This window comes from Mytilus galloprovincialis, chromosome 8, assembly GCF_965363235.1.
Source record: "Mytilus galloprovincialis chromosome 8, xbMytGall1.hap1.1, whole genome shotgun sequence".
NCBI lineage: Eukaryota > Metazoa > Mollusca > Bivalvia > Mytilida > Mytilidae > Mytilus > Mytilus galloprovincialis.
The window spans coordinates 9,879,086-9,902,930 of NC_134845.1; the positions used below are offsets into that span (position 1 = coordinate 9,879,086).

At 32.4% G+C, this 23,845-nt stretch overlaps 1 protein-coding gene across 5 annotated transcripts in view; it reads right to left on the reverse strand.

Annotated features, from left to right (window-relative positions):
- LOC143085033 (H(+)/Cl(-) exchange transporter 4-like) overlaps window positions 1-9,667 on the reverse strand; it is a 93,320-nt gene extending 83,653 nt beyond the window's left edge. For 4 of the 5 annotated variants that reach the window (XM_076261166.1, XM_076261163.1, XM_076261165.1 and 1 more), the window contains exon 1: window positions 9,562-9,667. Coding sequence is in view for 1 of the 5 variants with exons in the window: in XM_076261164.1 (XP_076117279.1) it covers window positions 9,562-9,568 (7 nt within the window). In the remaining 4 variants the exon portion in view is untranslated. The remainder of the gene's footprint in view (window positions 1-9,561) is intronic. The other variant, XM_076261164.1, reaches the window with a different exon arrangement.
- Window positions 9,668-23,845: the final 14,178 nt, after the last annotated feature.

Sequence of the window (23,845 nt, forward strand, 5' to 3'; positions counted from 1 at the left end):
ATATACTGGTATAACTATATCGAATTGAACGAATTCAAATATATTACGACCTTACAAGCTGATTTATGTTCTTTGTACATATGTTATATTTAATGTTCTTGTTTCACAAAAAAATAAAATGCATGTTGCAAGATGCAGATTTTGAAACAATAATCAAAATCATACATGTATTAACTATGGTTCCACATCAGTCTATACATGATAACAATATAAACTATAAACTTATGGAGAAAAAATTCCTAGTGTTGGATATAAAATTAAGAAAAAGCAAATTTTACTTGTAGAAAACTAATTTAACATAAGATTTAAAACCGCCAAGGGAATTGTTCTCGAGTTAAATTATTTTCAAACAAAAAAACAAAGAAATATCTTTATCTTAAATCAGAAAGGAATCTAAGGAATAAGGAAAGACAAGACAAGACCAAACTCATCATTTTTTTAAAATGGTCATTTGAAATAACTTTTTAAAATATGTGTTCAAACTTAAAATAAAATTTAAGTGTTAAATAAAACTTTCCATGAATGAATCAATTCATATTTTTTTGTGTAAACAATACCAGACAAATCTTAAATAGTAAATATATCCTACTTGTTATTGTACAAATATCCAGTTAGGGGACTTAATTAAACAAGTAAATTCTTAATCTCTTAAGTGTTAGTCCTGTACATCCTAGAAATAGACCATTAATTGGCTTACCAGTACAAAAAACTTTTCATTAAATTTCCCCATAAAGTTATTGTTGGGTAATGTTTCCTCTTTCCTTTACGTCAAAAATGTTTATGAGGGGTAAAAGCTATTTCTGCATGCAGTGGCAACTTTTCACAATTTTTACAACTCTTAGATAAATTTAGGAGTTTTGAGAATGCCTGCAAGAAATTTTGTAGAATTTTATAATCAAACTGGAACTGCTTGTGAATCAAGCGGTAGTATGAAAGACACTGTCAAAAGTAAAACATACCCACTTTCCCGTTTGTCCGTCACTGGAAAAAACTTGTCAATTATGCACGCTTCTCTGCACGCCTGTATGACGTCACTTATCAGATAGAGGGGATTGCCTGTATCCCTGAACTATTAACGTTAATCAAGCGTCTTAGTGATCGTCATTGTGCAGGAGAATTTAAATATAATGGTGGTTATGTAGGTACCTAATCACAATTCCCTAATGACAGCAGAGCTGATTGTCAATTATTAGAATTCAATTTGCCAAATAATTCGTACAATATAGCATAATAGTTTTCCAACCACTCGCTTACCATCAGAATGGAAGTGACAACGCCCCTAAACGCACAAATGACGTTCACTAAAACCAAATTTTTGACTGAAATGCATCAAACTCGAAAATTGTCAATTGTCTTTTACAAGGTACAGTGTGGCTTAATTTTTATTTACATCATAGCTGAAGATTGACCAAAATGTTATTGATAGACTGAAATCTTAAACTAAAGTTTTTTTAGCATGTTTAGTGACAAATTAAACAGTCATATTCTATTATGTCCTAATAATAAAAAAATGCCTGTTCTGAACAAAATTATACTAATACTAAAGATATGACATGTATGAAAAGCAATTATGACAAACTAGATATCATTCAGATGGAAACCATCTCTGCATGCTCTATGGGCCACGGTGTGAATAATGTGTGGTAATTATTTTGTACCTTTAAATTATCATTCAACATGAGGTTGTCAACTGAAACCAAAGTTTTTGACCTTGACCTTTGAAGGAAGTCAAACATAAATCATGACACACCTCTGATGTTGGATTATATACAGTACATGTACATGTACAGTATAAACTTAAAAATCATAAGATTCTCAAGATATTGAGCAGAAACAATCTTTACCATAAGACATGGGGTTGTCTACTAAAACCAAAGTATTTTTTACCTTGACCTTTGACCTAGGAAGTTGTACATACATTATGACACACCCTCTGGTGTTGATTAATATACATGTTAAATATGTAGTGGTTCTCTAGAAATAGAGTGGATACAATTTTTTACAGATGGGCAGACTAACAAACAGACAGACTGACCACTATACATGCTATAGGGTGTCCACTGCCAGACGCCCTATAAATAAAAATAAATATTTTCATATCAATTTAAAAATCTTCTACAACATGTACAAATTGTACATTCTACATGTACACAAAAAAATATTCTATGCTAATTTAATGTGTATTAGCCACTGATTTTTATACAGTCACATCAGTGGCGTATCCAGAAATTTTCATAAGTGGGGGCCCACTGACTGACCTAAGAGGGGGCCCGCTCCAGTCACGCTTCAGTGATTCCCTATATAAGCAACCAATTTTTTTTCCAAAAAGGGGGGGCCCGGGCCCCCTGGGCCCCCCCCCCCCCTAAATCCGCCTCTGCACATAGTCTCTTTTATATAAATTGCTTATAAATGCATTGTGTTTAGGTACAGTTCTGCAGGCTTTTAAGCAGCTCTGATATATTTTGGGAATTAAAGTAGTTTTTCTAGGAAAGGATTTTGCTGATTTAATGTGCAATGTTTTCATCAATATTAGAGGAAGCAGAATCATTTGAATAAGCATCTACAATTTGAATTTCAAGTTTGCTTTTTTCAACAAATCAGACATATATATTCAAAATAAATAATGGAAAATCTATTCTACCTAAAATATGCATATTCAGGTAAAGGTATAACATCTATTGAACAGTGCATTTGCATTATACATTGGAAAACAAAAAGACTTTAAAAATGTAGACATATCTTCAGCATAGATCCAGAAAACAGTAAAAATAAAAAAAGCTTTAGTTAGTTATATCCTGATCAATGAATTTTGAATAAAAAGACATGAAAGTTTTAGTCATGGTTATTGTAATAGTTCAAGTAATTAATGAATGTTTACATCTCCTCTAAAAAATATGCCTGAAAAAAGAACAGAAAAATTTCCCAATTTTCTCGATCCAGCAGTTATGCTACTCATTAAATCTCTGTTTATATATTTGACCATGCTGTAACAACATTCAAATCTTACCTATAACATGCTTCTTCTATTACACCTCAGTATACGTACAGTATGTCAAATCAAAAGAAAAAATATATATGTTTATATCTTTATTTTTCATTGGTTAACATGGTTAACTAAAAAAACATTTGCACCTGTATGTACATAAATATATATTTATCTTACTTCCTATACATTTCTAGGAATATGATTGGTTAAAAGCGGCCTTGTGGAGACCCTGTATATATTCAATATAAGGTTAGTAGGGAGGCGGGGCTTATTTCAATACATGGTTAGTAGTGGATTTACGACTTAGGCACTGTTTGATTATTTAAAAGTATTGAAAGTTCTGTTTAATATTGTTACATGTATATCAAGGTTGTTGATAATAGATATTTATCATTTACATTAGTTTTTTTAGTGCAGACCAATTGAAGAAGGTTCTTAAATTTGAACACTTGAACACTTTAATACAGAAATAAGAAGATGTGTTATGATAGCAAATAAGACAACTTTAGTCTAAATTCAACAAATAAAGATAGTTGGTAAGATAAATTGGTTACATAGTGTGCTAGTGACCTAATATGATATACAGGGTTAGTAAATTCCATATGGGGTTCGAGCTTGGCTCTCACCCTATATGGAATTTACTGACCCTGTATACATATTATATTTGGTCACTAACACACTATGTAACTAATAATATTGGTAACAATATCTGTAGGCATGTCAATTAATACCATCTTTATATCACCACCTCATTTCTCTAAGGATCTTGAAGTCAAAAAAAAAAATTTTAAAAGTTTATTCACAAAAACTACACATACATTGTACATGTATCTGTTTACATGTGTATGACTTCTGGGATAAACAATGTTTTAGTCTTCCAAAGTAGATACATAATGTAAGTGCTGCTTATATTGTCTCTGGTTCATATCAGCAAAATTGGCTCTATCTATTTTTTGGAATGGGAAACACAAAAAATCCATTAAATTGAAAATCAAACTTGCAGATGCACAACTTCATGACCTGCATACATGCATAAGAATACATGTTTGTGAAAGTTTGGTTTAAATCTGTAATACTGTTTTCAAGAAATTGTTGATTATCAAAGTGTAACACAGAAGAAAAGAGGATAACATTGCTAGTAAACAGAATTGATCTCTGTTTTATCCTATGCTGAAGACGTTGGTGTGATAGAATTAACTGTAGGCTCTATAACTTTGTGCTTTTCGAATCAACAATGACCACTTACCAAAATTAAAGACAAGAATAATTTAAGAATATTCTTCCAAAGCTGTTTTGCCAGACAAACTAGGAACATTGGACATCAGAGCTAGCCCCATATCAAGAAGTGGGTATTTGTCCATCCAAATTCTGAAAATGTCAGACAAAGGAGTAGGTCCAGTAAGGACCGATTTTGGCCTCAAATTTCAGGTTCATCTGACGAAAGATTTTGACCACTTTTTAAACACTTAAGTGTCTATTTTATTTGAATTAATTAGTTTATGTGAAAGATTTTAACAGATTTAGTCATTAAAAACGATCCGATTCAAGCTCAAATATGTAAAATCTCTCAAATATGCCAAAAAAACGTCACTTTTCAGATGGTTTTTGTCAAAAATGAAAGTGGCCGCATCCGTGTTCATCCACAACCTTTATATATGTTATGTATTATCATAAAATACAACTTACATTTCAATATTAAGGATGAACACGAATGCAGCCACTTTCGTTTTACACGAAAACCGTCTAAAATTTAACTAAAATGCTAGAATTATGAGGATTTCAGTAATTTAGCACGACATAATGGTGCTAGTACAGGATATACATGTATGTGCATTGCATCGTCAAAAACAGCCCATATTTATGTAGCAGAAGCATTCTACTGTCCAATAAATAACTAAAGGTTTACATTTTGACAATTTTGTAAAACTGCTATATTTTGGGGCCAAAAAGTGGTCTTACTGAACCTACTCCTTTCAAGAAAACCTCTGACCTATTATGAAATCCAAAATTTCACCAGGTTGGCATATTTCATATTTGTGATTGTGTGATTGTCAGACTATTTCCTATGACTACAGTGAGATGTTGTAGTTTTGTTCCATCAACTTGGTCATACAGGTTATTATATATACAGGCTATGCTCATGATGCTGTTCACTTCCTTTCAGATCCTGCATTCAGATTCGTGTTCGCCAAGGTCTACTTTTGTTAATGATTGTTTTTAAAGTGAACCATAGGGATTAAATCACCTTTACAAACATAACGTAACGGTACCCAAATTGCACCGAGTACCCAAATTGCACCTATTTAGCAAAAATAGCAGCGGACATCTTACAAGATTTCCTATAGACTACACAATTTGTATTTTTATGATTTGATACTATGCACATCTTTCAACATAGGTGAAAATATTTAGATATGCACAAAACGTTCTCAGTATTTATCAATAGATGAAGTGTTTACTGAAAAAGCAAAATGTACTTAAACGTCCCTATGCGACGTCATCAAAACGTCATCTTTTTAAAATGATCAAATACAATATGTTGCAAGTACCCATTCAAAACCAGATGCTCCGCAGGGCGCAGCTATATACAACCGCAGAGGTTGAACCCTGAACAGTTGGGGCAAGTATGGACACAACATTTAAGCTGGATTCAGCTCTAAATTTGGATTGTGATTAAATAGTTGACACAGCATAGGTTTCTGACACAGAATGAATGTGGTCTAATAAACTTAAAATATTTGTTTTGCCTTTGAGCAATTCACTATGATGTTGAATATGAATCCTCTCAAAAAAATGTTTGAAGAAATTTTCTTTTTATTTGTGAAATCTGAAATGAGAAAAATTTAAGCCCTCCCCCATTTTTTTTTCACATCCCCCTTTCCCTTTTTCCAAAACTGATCTCAATTCAAATTCTTAATGGAGTTTGCAACACTAACTACTCATTTAAATACATCATAAAATATTAAAATGTAAAATAAAGTGCTTGTTATCACTGAATGGTAAAGATTGTTTTAATTTATCAGTTGGTAGTAAAAGTGAATATATACATTGTATATTGTATAAAACAATGATTTAAGTTGATTCAACTACTATTCTGGACAAAGAAAGATAACTCCAATTGAAAATTTCTTGCTATTGCACAATATTGTGCAATTAGATATTTCTTGCTATTGCGCAATACTGTACAATTGAAAATTGCTTGCTATTGCACAATACTGTGCAATTGAAGATTTCTTGCTATTGCTGAATACTGTGCAATTGAAAATTTCTTGCTATTGCACAATACTTAATATAATAATTTTGGATCCTGATTTGAACCAACTTGAAAACTGGGCCCATAATCAAAAATCTAAGTATGTGTTTAGATTCAGCAGATCAAAAAAGCCCAAGAATTCAATTTTTGTTAAAATCAAACTTAGTTTAATTTTGGACCCTTTAGACTTTAATGTAGACCAATTTGAAAACGGGACCAAAAATTAAGAACCTACATACACAGTTAGATTTGGCATATCAAAGAACCCCAATTATTCAATTTTTGATGAAATCAAACAAAGTTTAATTTTGGACCCCAATTTGGACCAACTTGAAAACTGGGCCAATAATCAAAAATCTAAGTACAGTATTTATTCTATTTAAAGCCCCACTTCTAATTAAGGCCCCCTACCAAAAATCATGCGTTCAGAACTTTTGACTTCTAATAAACGCCCCCCATTTCGTAGTTAAAAAAATAAAATTGAAACTTAATCATTACAATATTGCAAAGACATCGACCTGGTCACTCAGAAACATGAAACGAAAAATCAATAATGCCCATGTTTTAATCCACTCCGATTATCCAACAGTGTGTACAAGTTCCAAAAATAGATCTGTCAGTTTAATACACAGTACACTGTTGAAATTATGTTCCATTGATGTGCACGCTTGTTCATTCGAAAATTTTAACAAATTATTTGATGTCTTTGATGAGGTCACATTACCGATAAACGCTATTTATAGATTATGGAGACAACAAGAAACATGTGTATGTTACTATAGTCTGTTTCAACAAAATTCAGGTAAAGGTCAATGAAGTAAGGTACGAAATTCGTTTCCCTAATTGACGCCCCCCTTTCGGAAATTGTCTTCCACCCCCGGGGCGTTTATTAGAATAAATACGGTACATTTTTAGATTCAGCATATCAAAGAACCCCAAGCAGGGCTCACGCTACCAGGCGACTTGGGCGAAGAAGTCGCCCTCCCGACCGTCACTTCGCTTTCCCCGACCCCCAAAAGCGAAAACAAGTCGCCCTGTTCTTGACGAAAGTCGCTTTCAGTCGCTTCCGTCATCGGACATTTTCAATTTTTACCAAGTTGATGAAACATCAATTTTTTACTGATAATTAAAGAAATTCAGACATAAACTATTCATTATCTTTAGAAAAGAGGTTGAAGCATTGTCTTCGCAGTGTGTATCCGGTTATTTGATAAAAATACAACTTTTTATCACTTCGTAAGTTCCGGTGCTTGTTACTCGAAAACGTACATCAACCTAAATTTCGGCGGCAAAATAAGTTTGTTACTTTACTTAAACGTGATAAAAGTTGCCTCCAGTAAATGTTTAATCCATTTATTGCATTAAAACCGTCATGTTCCTTTCCAAATAACTTGTCAAACATCGTTTATTTTTGTAAATTTTCTTGCATTCGTCCGCCATTGACTGATTTCTAAACTACGGATCTGAACCGGACCAGCTATGACCGAAATCCGTACTTTTACAATAATTACTACGGACGCACGGATGGAACAGCTGACAGAAGAATATTGATCCCAAAAGGAAAAATTACGCATCCCACACGCATTAAGAGACTTTTGGTTACATCTAATTGATTGGTGTATATAATTCCCTATATTTTTTATGAATGTTTCAAACTATTGATTAAAGTTGCTTAACTCTGAGACTATTATACTAATATCAATATATTATGGCCCATCTTAATAACTTTTATATTTTTTTTTATGAGAAACACTGAATTTCATACACAAGATAATTTTTAATTAAATTGTAATTGATATAATTTCTTTACATTTTTTAAAATATTTTTTTTTTTTTTAGTGCTAGATATTTAGTTGGTAGTTTCTCACAAGAACCTTAGTAAAACTTAAACAACTTTTAATTTCAAATGTTACTTTAATTGTAATTTTTTACTCATATGAATTGAACAACATAAAAAGAACATTATTTACATATGGCCCTTTATACTATTGTAAAATCCAAACATTGTAGCGCACCCGCGCGAATGAGCACTTCTCTTTCAAATCTCACCACTTCTCCCTATCAGTTTCAAAAAGAGAAGTCACTTCTCCCTATAATTCTGAAGTAGTGTGAGCCCTGACCCCAAGGATTCAATTTTTGTTAAAATCAAACTACGTTTAATTTTGGACCCTTTGAACCTTAATGTAGACCAATTTAAAAACGGGACCAAAAATTAAGAATCTACATACACAGTTAGATTCGGCATATCAAAGAACCCCAATTATTCAATTTTTGATGAAATCAAACAAAGTTCAATTTTGGACCCTTTGGGCCCCCTATTCCTGAACTGTTGGGACCAAACCTCCCAAAATCAAACCCAACCTTCCTTTTATGGTCATAAACCTTGTGTTTAAATTTCATAGATTTCTATTTACTAATACTAAAGTTATGGTGCGAAAACCAAGAATAATGCTTATTTGGGCCCTTTTTGGCCCCTAATTACTAAAATATTGGGACCAAAACTCCCAAAATCAATCCCAACCTTCCTTTTGTGGTCATAAACCTTGTGTTAAAATTTCATAGTTTTCTATTCACTTTTACTAAAGTTACTAAGAGTGCGAAAACTAAAAGTATTCGGACAAGGACGACGCCAACGTGATAGCAATATACGACGAAAAAATTAAAATTTTTGCGGTCGTATAAAAAAATGAAGAGTAAGCATGGACTTATATCCAATTGTTCAAAATATTTGAAGAAATTAAACAAAAGCTAGGTTATTCGACTTAAGCATAGATGCAATTTGGGTACTCCTCATTTCAGAATCATTGATGGTTTGGAGGTCAGTTTAGACCAATTTTTCTATGATTCCATATGGATTAAAAATCGAAATGGTATACCTATATAATAAAGAAGGATACGGCTACAAAAAAAACACAGAATGGACATTATTGTCTTTATCATTAAAAAACGTAGGTGAAAAAACTGTCAAAATAGGTGTAATTTGGGTACCGTCAGTCACGTTAGATATATTATTAACCTTGCAGTAATATTTGAGTACAATGCTGATATACTTTTAAGTATCATGTACTGTAGTTATGTCAATTAAAAGCTTATTTTAAAAGGCCTATGTTATGCACTTTTTTTAATTCCATGCCGACTCTTAATAAAGCTTATTTATTATTTCATTTATTAATATTATTTAAAATGACTCAGCCTCAGACGGCTCAGACAGTCAGGTGTTGAACAGAGCTGATGTTGTCAATTTGTAACACTACAAGGAAACAGGATATTTAAAAATATGCAATGTGAGCATGAGACCATTTAGGCCTATATATAAAATTACCTGTCATTAAATTTGATTAAGTTCTTTATTCTTTGATGATATATTATTGTGTTGCCAAAAAATAATCATTATAATTTCTAAACCGGAAGTTTATTTCTAATATTTAATCAAAATCGGTATAATTTCCGGTTACAATACTTCAAGCTTTGAGGGCCCTCATGGGGTTTTTGATTATGTGATTACTAGGCCGTTTTTTTAATGATTATTTGATTATTAAGCCAAATATTTCATGATTATTTGATTACCTAGGACTGTATTTTTAGTTTATGATTATTTGATTACTAAAGATAAGCAAATATTTAATGATTATGTGATTATATTGGCAAAAACATGGTGATTATGTGATTACTAGGACCCCCCCATGAGGGGCCTCAGCTTTTAGCAATATTTTTATTGTCGCTCTATAGTCGAGATTCACGTTGATAGTAAACATGCATATTTAGAGTATAAATATGGTATATTAGTATATATATGTGTGCTAGCGTGTATTTATTCACGATTTAATAAATACCGTTATGATTTTGTAATGTATATTTTATTTCCGATTTGAATTTGCTTTTAATAAAGATGGTTTAATTCCTAATTCATATTTGTGTTTTCGTTTTCAAATAGATTAATTACGGATTGTAATTAATTATGAGTGGTGCTATTCGTATTTTTATATTCACGGACTTTGACGATTGACTAGTTCGGCCTTGATTGTTACTCACTTCTACTATTCTGATGGTCAGTGTTTTACGCTTGATTTGACCGCACACTTTCTGCTATTTCATTGGTTATATATCTTTTGGCGGTTTATTTCTATTCAGTATATATTTAATTGTGGATTGATGTTCAAACCGAACAGACGTTTCTTATACTTTATTTGCTGTTTCATATTTTGTACTATTTGTATTGGAGGAATTCCACGATTGTTTCAGGTCAGTTTGCTTACTTATATCTTTAAGCCTGGAAATAAATAGAGTAAATATAAATGTATTGAATGCCGAATATTTGAGCAGAATGAGTCCGAGAGTAAATGAGTAAAATGTTAACTTGATAAATACTTTTCAGAGTCTTTATAATATTTTTGTCTCCGATAGATAGATTTTAAGTACTTTATAAGTCTGTATTTCCAGACAAACTTAAAGAGGCTCAAGTGGTGCCACTTCACAAGAAGAATAGTCAACTGGAAGTTGGCAACTATAGGCCAGTCAGTATTTTACCTGTTGTATCAAAGTTTTTCGAGAGAGCCATCTTCAAGCAGCTAGTTGATTTTTTTCAAAATATATTTCACCCATATTTGTCTGCCTTTAGAGCAGGATACGGCTGCCAGACAGCACTTTTGAAAATCATTGAGGATTGGAAGAAGGCTATTTAGTACTGCAACTGACATCGAAAAAGACGCTTAGTTAACGAGTTTAATGGTCCGGAACAACACACGGCTGCAAATTGTTTTAAATGATAGAATAATATCTATATTTTAATTTCCGTCGGGTCGTAAAAAGTTTCTATGGTCACATTTTTGTATTTTATCCCTTTAATGGGGGTACCCCACAATTTACGGTTTTGGGTAGTTACCTTAAAATCCAAAAATATATTTTTTTGTTAAATTTCCCGCTATTTTCGTAAATATTTTCTATGCACATATCATCAAGGATCATCGGAATGATGAAGACATAAATATAATACCATCTCCAAGTAAAACTTTCAAACTTAAAGTTAGCTGTTTTTTAGGTAGAAATTTAACGCGTTTTTCTTTGAAAACGAGAAAACATATGATTCAAAAATAGTATTTGACATTTGAGAGGACAAAACATATTATTGCGATACTGAATGCAAATTTTGTTGGGCAAATTCCAAACAATTTTGTCAAAAACTCAAGAATAAAAACATCATTTGTACCTTTTTTAATTACGGAAATTTCCTATCCGTCAATCAGCTCCACCATTTATTTTTTCCTTCACCATCAATTTGATAGTTTCGATGTGATTATGTAGATTTTGTTGGAGAAGTTAATTTATTTTTGAGTGATTTGAATATATATAGTAGTTCTTTAGTGTATTTCCTGTAAATAAGTTATATTTTTGTTAATAAAATTTTGACTTTATATAAAAGTTAACCAAATCCTTCGGATAAGAGGTTTTTCCGGATAATGACTATAGTTGACATTGTGTGAAAATACATTGTATGTCAATGTTCAACCTCAGAGCAATTAATATGCATGCAAGTGGTCGGGGGGAAAGTACTATTGAAGATTCGCAGAGATTTAGTGTGTGACAAGGTGATGCTAAAACCAACTTCTCTTAATATTCTGCTTTCCGTGGGCGAATCATCAGTGATGTTATGAGACTTGCACCAGAAGGCAAAATTGGTGCGTCTTTAAATTAGATTGATTGATTGATTGTTGGTTGCTTAATGTCCAATGACAAATATTTCATGCATGTTCAGGACGAGAACAAGTTAACAATAAAAACAATAGGTAGGTTTTGTCATAATAGAGGCCATTCGGGATGATGATCGGGAAAATTTAGACTGCCACTGGAAAATGATGGTATATTGAATTGGGACAGAAATTTTCCATTGCAACAGGCCACCTTCGGACTCCTCAAAGAGTTGCGGATGCAAGGGTTTTAACATGCAAAGAACGTGACACTCCCTTTACACGAGGCATTCTGACCGGACGTGACTGCGAACTTGATACATCCCGCACAGCCAAACGGACGCCCCACTTCGTTTTACTGCCGGTCGGGAGAAGACCAAGTGACCACATTTTGTTTCCCCAGTCACCCTTGGGGAACTTTAAATTAGAAACAACAGAAATCCATACATGTGATCAAACTGATCGACATGTATCCTCACAACCTGACACCTTTATACGATCTCGCGCTCAGTTTTTTCCTTGTAGTTTGGATATGAAAACAGGGTTTTTGTGTAAAAGACAAACCTTTTAAAAAAAACCAGAAAACTACGCAAAACTGAGTCCTCTAAACGTGTTGACAGTCTTTTAAGTTGTGCTTATTAATGTGAGTAATCATTTATCCATGCATAACCAAGTACTTATTGAAGTCAACACCTGTGCTATTAAGTAAAACAGTTACTGAAAAATTAGAATTTGAACTTGCTGTCAGTTCATTAATAACGATTGTTAGTGATGTGATTTGTTCTTTCATAAAAAAAAAAAGCCTTTCTCATGTAGCACATCCTCTATATATACCGATCAATTTTACCCAAGATTGTCTCTGATGCTTACCAAACTGCCAAACTCCAGAACTACATGTAACTAGATATTGTGACACCTTACAATTCAGACACAGTGGGGTCAAGGGATATGAAATAAAGAGTTTAGCTCTGAACTCAATTTAGGGGATGCCATATCTGCTGCAGGAAAATTGAAGTCTATGTTAAGACTTTCAGAATTACACCAAGGTGTGTCTGAAAATATTAAGGATACATTAAAAGAAGAACAATTACTTCACCCTGCCACCAGTGCTCTTATGAGCTATGTCCTCGTTTTGGTATTTCTATGGAAATGCATAGCTTGTTAATAGATATCGGAAGATGTGGTATGAGTGCCAATGATACAACACACCATCCAAGTCACAATTTATAAAAGTAAACCATTATAGGTCACGGTCCGGTCTTCAACACGGAGCCTAGGCTCAAAAGTTCATTTGTTAGTTAATTGATAAAAATAACACAAAGGCGCTTCTGAACCGTATATTGTCCCTAAAGATAACAAAAATTCTTAAATGGATGGCTATTACAAAGTCAATTGTTTCTGTACCAACATTCGCCCCCATTACATTTTGGATTGGCAGTGCAGATACATCATGCATAGGCATATGGGAATATGGGTCACTAACATTGATCGAAACTTTGTACTCACATTTCTTTTGTGTTTTCTATGCAAAGGTAAGACTATATCTGACGAGTTTGACCGAATCATGACGGTATTTACGCTCCAGATAGCATTTGTACTCAAAAACTGTGTTTGCTTTGAACAAACTCTGTCCTACGCCGAACTTGTTCTTATAAAAAAGGGAAGTGTCTTGTAATGCTAATACGCGTACTGAATCCGCATATGATGACTAAGAGATTGATTCATGTCCCTATTTTATGAATACTTGAGCTATTGTGTGTCACGTTTAAAAGTTATACAAGGACCATGACTGATTTTGAATTAGAACATTAGAAAAGTGACATTGCATTGTATAATTTTTCATCCGTCCCTTAAAAAAATAATTTTTTACCAGGATTATCCCACTAAAAAAATGTTCATGCACCAAACTGACTTTGTTTTACACTCATTTTTTTTAAACCTCGCATTCGCCTCGTGTGACTATAGTATATTTTGTGTTATAACTGCCCTGTCTAGACTTTGCAAATACACAATATGTGTTTATCTATAACTAGATACTAATTTTCACAAAATACACAACCTTTAAGATGCAAAATTAAAAACACTGTTTCAGCGCTTGAATTTTGTTTTTTTTTCAAAGATAGAAAAAATATTGAAATAATTTGATAAACTGGTGTTTTATACTTTAGAAAATAATTCTGTAATATACTATAGTGAAATACTATACACAATATGAAAGTTTATGGATGTGAAAAGGTCAAGGACACTTCTTCTTTTGCTATGTCTTAAATGGAAAAAAATCAGAAGGTTCCAAATCAACGCCATTTTTTAATGGCAGCTTTTCATATAAGTAGTCAAATTTGTCGTTTTAACATCGTTTATACCATATGCTTATGATTGAATCGTTTTTGTAGCATTCTATTGAATAAATATCAGAATATTTCTCCTTTCTGTCCTTGTGGTTGAAATGTTGATATTTTTAGGTCTGACCTTTGACCCCAATTTCACAAAATTGTGACCACTCTGGATTTTTACGACCCAACTTTTCTTAATATACACGTTTTCCTCTTTCCATCGATATATAATTTAGGTGTGTGTTCTTCCGGACCATTAAAGTTTTAAAAAATGAACTCTGGTTGCAGTACTAATTGATGATAATCAATATATTGCTGCTGTGTTGATGGACCTCTCGAAAGCCTTTGATTGCCTTCCCCATGATTTGCTAATTTTAAAACTAAAGGCATATGGGTTATCGGAAACAGCTTTAAGCTTAATAGACAGCTATTTAAGTAAAAGAAAACAATGTGTAAAAGTTGGTATAGATATTAGTACCTGGAAAGATATATATAAAGGTGTGCCGCAAGGCTCTATATTAGGACCTGTACTTTTTAACATTTTCTTGAATGACATTTTTCATTTTGTTTCAAACAGTTCATTGTATAATTATGCAGATGACAATACTTTATCATATTCACACTCTGATATAGACACTGTGGTAAATATTTTAGAAAAAGAAAGCTTAGAGCTAATAAATTGGTTCAGTCTAAATCATATGAAGGCCAACCCTGACAAATTTCAGGCAATAGCCATAGGCAAGAAAACTGAAAATAAAAACATTTCATTTAATTTAGATGGTAATATTATACATTGTGAAAAAGAAGTAAAATTATTGGGTGTAACAATTGATTATCAACTTAAGTTTGATGCCCATATTTCCAATATTTGTAAAAAGGCATCAAGACAATTACATGTACTTAAACGTATTGGTAAAAATTTAACAAAATTAGGTAGACTTACTATATATTATTCATTTATAATGTCAAATTTTAATTATTGTCCTGTAATATGGCACTTCTGTGGTGAGTGTAACACCAGAAAAATAGAGAAAATACAGGAGCGTGCCCTTAGATTTATATATGAAGACTATTGTAGTACCTATGAACAACTATTAATTAAATCAAAATTACCAAGCTTAGAAATTAGAAGAATTAGAATGATAGCAATAGAGGTATATAAAATTATTAATAAACAATGTCCATTATATCTACATGAACTTATTGAAATTAAAAAATGTAATTACTCTTTTAGAAATAACAACATAGCAGATGTTCCCAGGGTAAGGACAACTACCCATGGGCTACACTCATTTAGATATGCAGGAGCCAAACTCTGGAACGAACTGCCAAATAAAATGAGGGACGAAATGCCATTGGGTCAGTTCAAAGGTTTGGTTGGTAATTGGGAGGGCAGTTCGTGTCGGTGTTCCTCCTGCAGATCTCAATGAGCTGTAGATCAGTTTATTTATTGATCATGTATACTCTGGCTTTTAAATTATTTGGCATAATTTTTTTTTTATTTGTGTTCTTAATGCTTGGATTACTTTTAGTGCTTTATAATTGCTATTGCATGAATGTTAGTTTATCTGCATTTTATGTTTGCTTATATGCTTTAATTGTTCTAATTAATTGTTGTGCTTGATAACATTATTTATTTTGCATGTTTTATGTGTTTTATGTATTGTGCTTGTCTTATATGTATGTCGGATAAAAGCTCTACAGAGCTTATGTTGTATTGTTATATGTATAACCGACTTTAAATAAATCTTTTATGCTTATGCTTATGCTGTCTGTGCATAGTAACTATAATTTAGTATTTGTTATACAGGTATTTGACAGAGTTCTGCATATGATGTAGATATACGTAGAGGCATAACCTTTGTACCTCATACGAGGTAAGAATGAGTGTTCATTTGTAGTTGCTTATTATTTTATTAGCTTAGTTATTTTGCTTTGTTTAGCTTAGCTTAGCTTTATTAGTTAACTGCTTTTTGGTAATGGCTTAATTAATGCTTATTTTGCTTAGACTGTTTGTTTATAGTTTTAACGGCTAATTCGTATATTATAATGCTTTGTTAAATGAGAAACTATGTTTCTATTTTGCTTTTCTGACAAGTTAAATTCTGTTTCGGATGTCACAGAAAGTTATATTTTGACTAGATAAGGTTAATTGCACATTTTGGTAATTTCATGAACTGTGACGTATTTTACAGTAAATTGGTTAATTATTTTGAGTACACATGTACATATTACGTAAATTTATCAGATTGATATAATACATGTTTTAAAAGAATTGATTTATATACATTGTTATTAAATGTAATATTATATTACAGGGTTTCTTTTGATGCTTCATTGAATAATAAAACTATCCAGAACCCTATACAGTCTACTATTTATTCATGCCCAGATAGTGCGACTACATTTTGGCGCCCACGTTATTTGGAGGATAGTGAAGGATTCACGACTAAACATCTAGATAGGAAAGATCAGAAAAGGATCCGTTGGCTCCGACCGGAATATTCCAAGTGAGAGAAATAGTGAACCGTAGCTCCGGCCGGCGTATTCTAGAATTTGAAACCGAGTTTGGCCATTGTTGACATTTCGATTTCCGGTACTCGAGTACGAAAACAACACATGGAAATTTGTGCACAAGTTCAAGAAAGGACCTGCTATTTTGTGTTTATTCTTGTATTTGTAAGTTACTTTTCATTTATAATTGATTCATATGTATGTTGACTACATGACTAATGGTATTGAGTAGCGATTTATTCAGAATTTATTGAGAAATTTGAAAATATTGTCTTTGAAAATTTCGACGATTTTTCATTTGTATTTTTACACATAGGTTTGAGACACTTTAGAACACTTGTCAATCATTGAAGGTTCATGTTGAACATCACTTGGTGTTGATTGATTATATGTACATGTATGTTTACACTTTAACTATACATTGATACTTGACCACCGGACCACAACCCCCACCCCCTTCGAGGTCAGACTGGGTCAATACAGGTCAAGGTCAACCGGAAGTACATACACATCCTGTATAAACATAAACATTGTGACAACGTGCATTGATTGATTGTTTGAAAATTTAATATTGAATTCTCAAGCCACTGATTTGCGAATTAACAATAGTTTGCAATTTATTTAATTTTGTCACAACCAATAGTTGTTTTTGGTAATAGGAGATTTTACGGAATTCCCTTTTTCGCGCTTGCGCAATGACTGGCCGTCAAAATCCGCCATACTTGTTATTGTTGTTGTCATGGGCGGGAACGCATAAACAATGCAGAAGAAAGAAAAGTTATCCCCGTATGCCTATGGGTTACCGGCCGAGGCTAGGACACGATACCAGGAGAAATTGGCATACAATAAAGGACTCGATAGGCTTCCTGATCCTTATGCTATCACTAAATCTGAATGGGTGAACGACCCCAGTATTTGGCCTGAACTTGACTTCGGTCAAGTTTACCTCTACTTAATCGAAACACCATCAATGTTTAACAAAAGTGCAATGAAAGCTTATAAAAGCTTAGAAGCTTATAGGTAGAGTCACTCATTTTTTCCGCGTTTCGACATAGAATGAAAGAACAACCATTTAATTTGAAAAGGACACCAGTTGAACAAATTGGGAAAGATTCTCACTCGCATTTATGGGTATTTAATCCCTGAATAGAATAAATAATCAGTGGTGGAAATATAAAACTTTTCATTACATTCAACTTTCCAGACTAACAAATTAAATGTAGTTAGTCTGGCATCATCTGTGTAGATTTAGCTTAAAACTAGCTACTTAAAATGTTTATATGTACACTAAAACTATTTTTTGAGCATAAAATACATTGTATAAAAGTGTCCACTTCCACATTAGATAGTTGTTCTCATGTTGGTTTAATTTCTTAAAAATTTAAATTATTTATTTTCAGTATGAATTTTAATACACATTCAGACATTGTTTACAACCTTTCACTGTTGGTAAGGCCTATTTAAGCTTTTAAAACATGATTCTGGTGTGAAATGGTAGAAAGTTGTACTACATTGTAGCTCGTACAGTAAAATTAAATTGCATTAAAACATTTTCTTTTTGCTGTTGTACTCATCATGGCCAAAAAAGACGAGTCCCTTGACTCGCCTTCAGAAATCCTTAGCGAGAACCCTGGTCCCAACCCCCAAGGGTGAGAGGGGTATAGAAATATGGTCACTTGGTCTTCTCCCAAACCGGCAGTAAAATTCGCAGTCGCGTCTGCTTAGAAGAGGGATGTTAAATCTGATGCCTCGTGTAAAGAGAGTGCCATGCACTTTGCACGTTTAAAACCCTTGCAACAACTCTTGAGGGGTCCGTAGGTGGCCTATTGCAAGGCAAAATTTCTGGCCCTATCAAAGATACCCTCATTTTCAAGTGGCAGTCTAAATTTCCCTGACCATCATCCCAGATGGCATCTATCGTATCAACCTACCTATTGTATTTATTGTGAACTTGTTCTTGTCCTGAATATGCATGAAACATTTGCCACTGGATGTTAATAAACCAACAATCAATCAATCAATGTTATAGTCCCATTAACATGATAAGAGGATATCAATGCTTTTGGCGGCAGAAGGTTGGGCCACCCTCCTATTAAGCAGATTAGAACACTGACATTTGTTCGCCTACTTTTTTCAAACTTCGTTATTTTTCCAGCTAAACTTAGTCCTAGGTCAAATGTTTAGTATAAAAATTGAAATGCAGTAGATTTAAGATGACCGATTGCTTCAATAAAAGATGAGTTACAATATCAAGGTTTTAATCAATTTGTCTTATAATTCAGAAAAATAAATAACATGTCTATTGTTCTGAACTGGAAAAGAAATTTCTGTCATTTGTTGTTGAGTTTATGACCTTAGGAATAACCAGAACTCTGTCCACCCAAATTTTGATCCTGTTCACAACATGGTATGTATATTATTATCCTATTTCAATTATTAATATGACTGGGATCTTTTCAACAAACTAAATTAATTACCTAAAATTAGACATTTCTCATGGCATGCATAAATACAAGCCATTTTTTTAAAAGTTGAGCTAATCAGATGCAGTCTTTAATTTAAAAAAGTTTGGATTGTTGTTCCTGGTACGTGGGTTCGATTCCCACCCAAGGCTTACATTCACTATGTTACTTGTACCCATACTATATAAAATCAAATGCATGAAATTGTTCTGTTTTTTACATGTTAAATTTATTGAAAATTTCTTCAAATTTAGTGTTTGATAATGTTAGTTATCTTTGAAAAACTTAATGTCCATTATTTTTTAGAAGAAAAAAGTTAGATATTACATGATATCTGAATGATGACATCATTTACAGGAACTTTTTCCTTAATTCATTATTCAGTCAAATTTATTGATCATAAATATGAGTACACGTAACATTTCTGCTGGTGCAAATGGAGGAAACTGCCTTGTGCCTCCACCAGGAATATCCATCCAAAGTTGTGAAAAGTGAATTAAAAAATATTTTCATTTAATTAAATACATGAATATATATATGATAAAGAAAGTTATTCATGCCTAGCTATCCAAAGTACATTTTGGAAAAGAAAACAGTTCAGTTTAAGCTTACAAAACTATATATTTTGTCTGGCACTTTTCTACTGTAATCTTATTATATTTTTAAACTATTTCTCAGAAGTATGTTTTTTCTTATTGTACTTCATTAGGTATGTTGAAAGTGGTCATGTAGACCAGATACAGATTTACGATGTGAATGGAAGTCCTTTCTGTTTTTTGAAAGCTGATGTCATAGGGTCGATGAAAATTCGGGACAAACCACACCAACCTTGGGTCTGCTTAGCTAAAGATACAGCAGACATATATTGTGCACATTGTACATGTCTAGCAGGGTATGGTTATTTTGGGTATACATTTCATTTTATTATCGTCCTGAATAATGAAATAATTGAGTGCAAATGAGACAACCATCCATCAAAAAGTCATAATTTTGAAAAAGAAAACCATTAAGTCAAAGTAAGGACTGCAACCGACACGGAACTTTGGCCAACTCAGAACAGCAAGCTATTATGCTAAATAAGGGTCCAAAACATTACTAGTGTTAAATCATTTAAACTGGAAAGAGAACAGTCTGATATATATATAACAAAAGAGAAAAACTAAGAACCGTACCTGTGCAAACAAATGCAGCAGGTTTATAAATTTTAATAAGTACCCGAGTCTTCTCCCTTACCTTGAATATGCATGTATTTGAACTATGATTAATAGCTTTCACATTGGCAATCATACCACATCTCCTAAATATATTTGATACATGTAGTACAATATCTATTGACTGATGATTGCTGTATACTTAATACTGTGGCAAATACTAGAAATGCTTTATTACTTTAATTCAGATTGGGAGAAATGTGCAGTCACATTGCTGCAGTACTATTTAAAATAGAGTTAGGAGTTAGATATGGTGTGACACAAAAATCAGTTACTAGTGAGGAATGTAAATGGAACAAAGTTTTTAGAAAACAGGTATAATTTATAATATAGGATTGGACTTCTTCTTTTAGGAATATTGGCCATGGCTTACACTAAAGAACCAATACTGTGGTGGAAAGGCAATTAATGTACATGCATGACATAATAGATGATACATGTACTGATTGGTTAAGGTTGGACCTTGTTTTTTTCAGTTTTCAGTAAATAAATAAACATGAACACACTATTTTCTGATGGTCATTATTAAAAATTGTCCACAATATCCAAATATTATTAAATTGGTAATGTTCAACATCACTGTTCATTATTTTGTACCAACAATATTTCCACTTACTTCTCTCACTCAAAGATTTCAATGAATCTTCAACCTGTTCTTTTAACAATGAAAATCTTAATAATTAATAAATTGCTTCCCTGAGTGCAGCTTGATACAACCACAGGGGGTAACATTTGGGGGAAAAATGGACAAAATATTTGCACTTGATACAGGTCTAAATTTGGATTGAAATTAAATATTTTACACATACATGTAATAAGTTGAAAAAAAACTGAAGCCAAAGAACTAAGAATTACTTATAGGAATAGAATTCATATTCCAAATTTTGCTTTTGTGTAATATACTATGCTGTTGTGCAAAAAAATAATATTTGAAGAATTTTAATTTTTAATTTTTGAAATCTGAGGGAAAAAAAATAATATTTTCCTCAATTCACATTTTCAATGAATTTGAAAATATAATAACCCATTGAAATACCACCCAAACAACTTAAAATAACATACATAGACTTTATTTTAGATACATTCCTTAATCAGATTTATTCAAGTAGTAATGTCTAAAGATAAATTGACAGTCAATCATCTCCTCATGGCAATAATACATTTCTTTGTACAGACTTTGATTCATTTAAATAATGTATAAACATTACATGCTATTTTTGTCTAGTAATAACTTAACATTATATCAAGTTTCAAATAATCAAATTTAGTGTAATCTTGATTTTTAAGAACAGATACAATTTCTTTTATATGGTATTTTGTATTTTCAATTACATTGCTTCAATCCTGTTACATGGCTGATACTTGTACAAAGTCTTGATTTGTCCTTATAAGTCATGTCACTTCAACCTCATCATGAGCTTATTAAGCCAATGACTCATTCCAAACATAAAACAATATATATAAAAAAACATAAATTATTCACAAATACTTGCAAATTACTCAAATGCTAAATAAATAAGACAATAATACATGTGCAAAATAAGTATGCAAAGAGAGATAACTCTGATAATTCTGAATACAGTTTGCAGCTCCATTTAAATTGAAATACAAGACTTGTTTCCTTCAATTATTTGTATACAGAATCTATAAAGCATACAAAAACAGATTACTGTAATAACTACTGTCTTTACTATACAATTGAGCATAAACAGTCTACAAAATATTGTACAAGGGAAAGATAACTCAAAAATTTGTTTATATTTTGCTCATTATTTATAGAGATTTTGGTAAAGTCCATCTGAAATTTGCTTGGCCTTTGACCTGGTCAGCTAAAAAATGTAATCCTTGTGTTTTTTAGGTTGATGTCAGCTCAATTATGGACATACAGCACCTTATGAACAGTAACAGAAAAAAGAAATTGGAATGTGTTATACCATCAAGCAAAGATCCATTACCAGACAAAGCTGTGTTAGAATCTCTTTCTAAGGTGTGTCCTAATGCTGCATTCTTTTCTTTAATTCCCCCGATGAATGAAGAAGTAACGGTAGAAACATCAGTCAAGGTGAAACACACAAAAGAAGAAAAATTACCTAGACCTCTTACAAGTTTTTATGATGTCACAAACAAAGAACTTACTTTACAGGAATTAATCAACAAATCAGATCAACTTTTTAGGAACTATCATTGCTCAATTTCTCAATCAGCCAATCTTTTCAAAATTACTGAAGCACAAAACATAAGTCCCCTATGGTTTGAACATAGAAAAGGTAGAATTACAGCTTCAAAAGCTCATGAGGTTTTAACATTAAGACCAACTACAAATCCAAATAAATTGATTATGAGAATTTCAGGATACAACTCATATGATCTAAGTAAGAAAGAGGCCATCAAATGGGGACTGGAAAAAGAAGCAATAACCAGAGATACCTACATCCAATATATGGAGAAAAACCATTCAAATTTTCAATGTAAATTATCTGGATTGAAGATATCTGAACAAAATTATTTTCTTGGTGCTTCAGCTGATGGTGTTATTTCATGTAGTTGTTGTGGACAAGGAACCCTGGAGATAAAATGTCCTCACAAGCATAAAGACAAATCTTCAATGGATGCGGCCAAAGAAGACCCTACCTTTTGTTTGGACACACAATTACACTTGAAAAATAGTCACAAATATTACACTCAGGTTCAGTTTCAAATGTTTGTCTATGACACTGAATATTGTGATTTTGTTGTTATGACAAGTCCAAATGATGTTCTTTTGCTTGCTATCGTTAGAATTTGCAGGGATCCTGAGTTTTGTAATACTTTAATAAGTAAGTGCACTTACTTTGTTAAAGAGCTATTAATCCCAGAGATACTTACAAGGAAATTGTTACATGATTATAAAGTAGCAAACACTTCAGTCAATGATGTCACAAAAGAGAAATATTGCTTGTGTGAAGAACCAGAATATGGCAAGATGATTTTCTGTGATGGAGACTCGTGTGATATTGGATGGTACCATTATCAATGTGTTAATATTGTAAGGAAACCAAGGGGAAAGTGGCTTTGTCCAAAATGTAAAAAATAAATTGTAGAAGTAGTGAGCAGCAAACATTTTTACAATATATTTATAACAAAACCTATTCTTAAAGCATGGACAATTCTTGGTGTACCCCTTAAGGGCATACGATACAGTTACAGGGGAGGTAATGACATTGCTAACATAACATGTTATTTTTCGTGATGTCAAACTATGACATATTGGGAAAAAATGCATTTTTCGACTGATTTTTATCATTCAAACTGATTTAATTTGAAAACGAGTGCATGGACCCCAATTTTTTAAAACAGCAATTTTTTTCATTTTGCAAGGAGATTATGTGACCAAAATATTTTAAAACTGGAAATAGCGCTTTT